At 42.9% G+C, this 4,354-nt stretch overlaps 1 protein-coding gene across 1 annotated transcript in view; it reads right to left on the minus strand.

Moving 5' to 3' along the window:
* The window catches only part of LOC110501769 (potassium voltage-gated channel subfamily KQT member 1-like), a 43,652-nt gene extending 39,843 nt beyond the window's left edge, over positions 1-3,809 (minus strand). The window contains exon 1 of the mRNA XM_021579553.2: positions 3,216-3,809. Coding sequence (XP_021435228.2) covers positions 3,216-3,664 — 449 coding nt within the window. The 5' untranslated portion in view covers positions 3,665-3,809. The remainder of the gene's footprint in view (positions 1-3,215) is intronic.
* Positions 3,810-4,354: the final 545 nt, after the last annotated feature.

Raw genomic sequence — 4,354 nt, forward strand, 5'->3', positions numbered from 1 at the left:
TATTTTATATTTGAAATTCTTCAAATAGCCACCCTTTGCCTTGATGACAGCTTTGCACACTCTTAGCATTCCCTCAACCAGCTGTGGTTTTAGGGGCTGAGTGAGGCTGTGGTAAGGGACATATTTTGCAAAAAGTTAGATTGTTTGTTGTTGTTGCAGTTTAAGCTAATTTTGCACACTTGGGGCATAGAGGCTTTTTGTTGTTCCAACTTTAAAGCAAAAATCCTGCTTATTGTACACATTTTGCCATGAGGCAGAGAAACATCATTTCAGTTTTAAATCTTGAATTAAAGTGCATTTATGTGCCAACATTTTTGAATACAAGAAGTATGGAGTTAAATGTATGGATACCAATATCCCCGTGAGCCTCCCAGACCCATGGTGCCCAGGGTTAAGAACATACAGGGCTGATTTGTTGACCGGTAGGTAAGAAAAGAGAGCAGTCGGACAAGAACAGAGGTGTGGGTGACAGGATCGTGTTGACCTCCTCCTGCCTGCTCTGTGGTCTCATGGAGAAATAATTAGAGAAGCCAGGCCACAGTGACAGACAACCTCTCCTTTAGTTACTGGGAACCAGAACATATTTCTTACAGCCATTACAATAACTATAAGTAGTGATTTACACTCGTACCCGTATACGGGTTGAAAATGGCATATTTGGGAACTGATAAACGCCTAAACTGGAACGTAGTGGCTGTACAGTAACATGCTCTGCTCTGCGCTTCACAGCTCTGTATGGGTTTTGACTGACAGCTGTTCTGAACTTCGGAAGAAGTTGTCCCCCATCACTCCTGACATATTTGGCAACTCTTGAAAATGTTTTGTTGTCTGAGTGACAGAAATGCTGTAAATTAAGATGTATTTTCAGATGTATTTTCAAAGATAATAAATAGTTTTGATGTCATACAAGCAAGCCAAACACGCATTTCACATTTCCATATTATAAAACTTGTGTCATATACTGATTTATGATCACCGTATTTTATGTAGTTCCAAGATGACATGGTGTCATACCCTGGGTTGTTCTGAACAGAGTGAGCCTGTGTTTGTCTATTGTGCAGAACATTTGCCAAAGCACATGCACCTAAATGCACTCAGGACCACTTTCTATGCGCACCAAAATAATAATCAGTTGTGCTGAATTGCATTGTAAAAGACTAAAACTGTAATATCATATATAGTGGGGCAAAAAAGTATTTAGTCAGCCACCAATTGTGCAAGTTCTCCCACTTAAAAAGATGAGAGAGGCCTGTAATTTTCATCATAGGTACACTTCAACCATGACAGACAAAATGAGAAGAAAAAAAATCCAGAAAATCACATTGTAGGATTTTTTATTAATTTATTTGCAAATTATGGTGGAAAATAAGTATTTGGTCACCTACAAACAAGCAAGATTTCTGGCTCTCACAGACCTGTAACTTCTTCTTTAAGAGGCTCCTCTGTCCTCCACTCGTTACCTGTATTAATGGCACCTGTTTGAACTCATCATCAGTATAAAAGACACCTGTCCACAACCTCAAACAGTCACACTCCAAACTCCACTATGGCCAAGACCAAAGAGCTGTCAAAGGACACCAGAAACAAAATTGTAGACCTGCACCAGGCTGGGAAGACTGAATCTTCCATATGTAAGCAGCTTGGTTTGAAGAAATCAACTGTGGGAGCAATTATTAGGAAATGGAAGACATACAAGACCACTGATAATCTCCCTCGATCTGGGGCTCCACGCAAGATCTCACCCCGTGGGGTCAAAATGATCACAAGAACAGTGAGCAAAAATCCCAGAACCACACGGGGGGACCTAGTGAATGACATGCAGAGAGCTGGGACCAAAGTAACAAAGCCTACCATCAGTACACAACGCCTTGGGGCTGTTTTTCTGCAAAGGGACCAGGACGACTGATCCGTGTAAATGAAAGAATGAATGGGGCCATGTATCGTGAGATTTTGAGTGAAAACCTCCTTCCATCAGCAAGGGCATTGAAGATGAAACGTGGCTGGGTCTTTCAGCATGACAATGATCCCAAACACACCGCCCGGGCAACGAAGGAGTGGCTTCGTAAGAAGCATTTCAAGGTCCTGGAGTGGCCTAGCCAGTCTCCAGATCTCAACCGCATAGAAAATCTTTGGAGGGAGTTGAAAGTCCGTGTTGCCCAGCAACAACTCCAAAACATCACTGCTCTAGAGGAGATCTGCATGGAGGAATGGGACAAAATACCAGCAACAGTGTGTGAAAACCTTGTGAAGACTTACAGAAACGTTTGACCTCTGTCATTGCCAACAAAGGGTATATAACAAAGTATTGAGATAAACCTTTGTTATTGACCAAATACTTATTTTCCACCATAATTTTCCATTTTTAAATTCATTAAAAATCCTACAATGTGATTTTCTGGATTTTTTTTCTCATTTTGTCTGTCAGATGATGAAAAGTACAGGCCTCTTTCATCTTTTTATGTGGGAGAACTTGCACAATTGGTGGCTGACTAAATACTTTTTTACCCCACTGTAACAATAGAACAAGCTTTCAAATGATGTCCATCTGACTCAGATTGCGATTTCTAATGGAACAACAGTCACATTGTGATGGCGTTTGTGTTCCAAATAAAACTACAAGTGCGCTTGATCTAGTTCCTAGACGGCACAGTTAGGAGACCTCAAAAAAAGCACCTTATGTTTGAGGACTCTTCTTTAAGTCATAAAAGTGCATTGAAATGACTTAGGAACTGTGCACACTTTGGAGAGGTGTGTGGCCATTTGGAGACACTTGGAGACACCAGTTAGTCCTCAAAGTCTTGTCATTTTTTGTTTTAATGTTGCACCTACCCCACATTTTCCAGGAATATTCTCATCATGTTACTGAATGTATCCAGAGTATTTTCAGATTTCGTTATCAACAAATGCAGAGGAAAACACAGTAAATGTTAAATGTTTGGACTCTGTGTTGTGTCCGGTGAACTGTGGTGTCCTCGCCTTTGGTCTAATAATGGCATTTTCCAAATCCACTGTTATTTCTGGGGGAGATATATTTTTAGGGAACATTTGAAAGCCACTAATTCTGAATATTTCTAAATCAAAAATGTTAATGTCATTAATAAGGATATATGTCATGTTATATTCACAAAAGAATGTCATCTAGGGAAGCAGTCTAGCCTTTTAGCTACCGGTATGTTGAAGTGACCAGTAGAGGGTGAAAAGGAAGAGGTACTCACACCAAGAAGTGGTAGAGGAAGCATCTCAATCCAGTGGGTCTCTCTAAGAAGTTGTAGACATCCCCCTGCATGCTAGTCTTCGTAATGTAGGGGCTCTGGAAGTGCTTGGAGGAGAGCAGCCGGCTAGCTGGAGGAAGAGGAGGAGGGTTAGGGCCGCAGGTAGAGGGCCGGCTGTCGATCTGCAGCGCTGGGTCTTTTGTGTCCGTCTGCGGGCTGCAGGGAATGTCTGATCCATTATTCACCGCTGTGGGGTCCAGTTCCAGTGAAACAGGAGAGAAGCGTGTACTGTCAGCAGCAGCAGCACTGTCCATGGTGCCCAGGTCTGGGTTGGTGAGGCTGGTTGTGTCATGACCTTTTGGCTCTAAGGTCTTGGATCCTCCACCACTACCATCGCAGTCTATGTGCACGCGGTTCAGCAGCTGGAAGGGACTACCCCGCTTCTCACCCATACTGCCAAAGAGAACGTCCTGATCAGAGGAAGAGGAGGCTGGGTCAAAGCTCCGACCTGAGGTCCAGGTGGGAGGAGATAAACAGCTAACAACAAGGCACGTCCACCCCAGAGGCCTAAGCACTCTGTGTTAGGCTACATGTGTGACCAGACCTGCAGAAGAGAAGATGCTGACATCAGAGCGGTTAGATCTAATGGTCAGGGTGATCACAGTGACAGTTGAACCCTGTAACGTAGTACATACACTAACCCCGTTCCTGAGACTGTTGGCACTTTGCAGGCTTTGGTTCCAATTAAACCCTTAACACTAACTAATGAAATAATCATCAAGACCTGGATTAGATGAAACAGGGTGTTAGTGCTGGACTGAAACAAAAGCAGTCAGTCCCACCCTGTAGCTCTCCAGGACGAGGGTTGCTGACCAGAGTAGGGTAACAAGTGTTACCTTTCAGCCTACCACCAAAAATACTAGTTTCTGACTGCTTTAGTGACCATAATCTGTTCATCACATTTCAGACACGGGTCGGTTTCCTTAAGAAAAATATATTGACCTCTACTAGTTAGTGCACTTTACTTTTCTGTTGGATGATGCTAGAGAAGGAGAGGAAGTAAAAGGGGGTAGAGGAGCTTGGACATGATTGACTATGCCTAAGAGATGACATCTCTTACCTTGTATTCATCCTACATGGGC

This window comes from Oncorhynchus mykiss, chromosome 2 (assembly GCF_013265735.2).
Source record: "Oncorhynchus mykiss isolate Arlee chromosome 2, USDA_OmykA_1.1, whole genome shotgun sequence".
Lineage (NCBI taxonomy): Eukaryota > Metazoa > Chordata > Actinopteri > Salmoniformes > Salmonidae > Oncorhynchus > Oncorhynchus mykiss.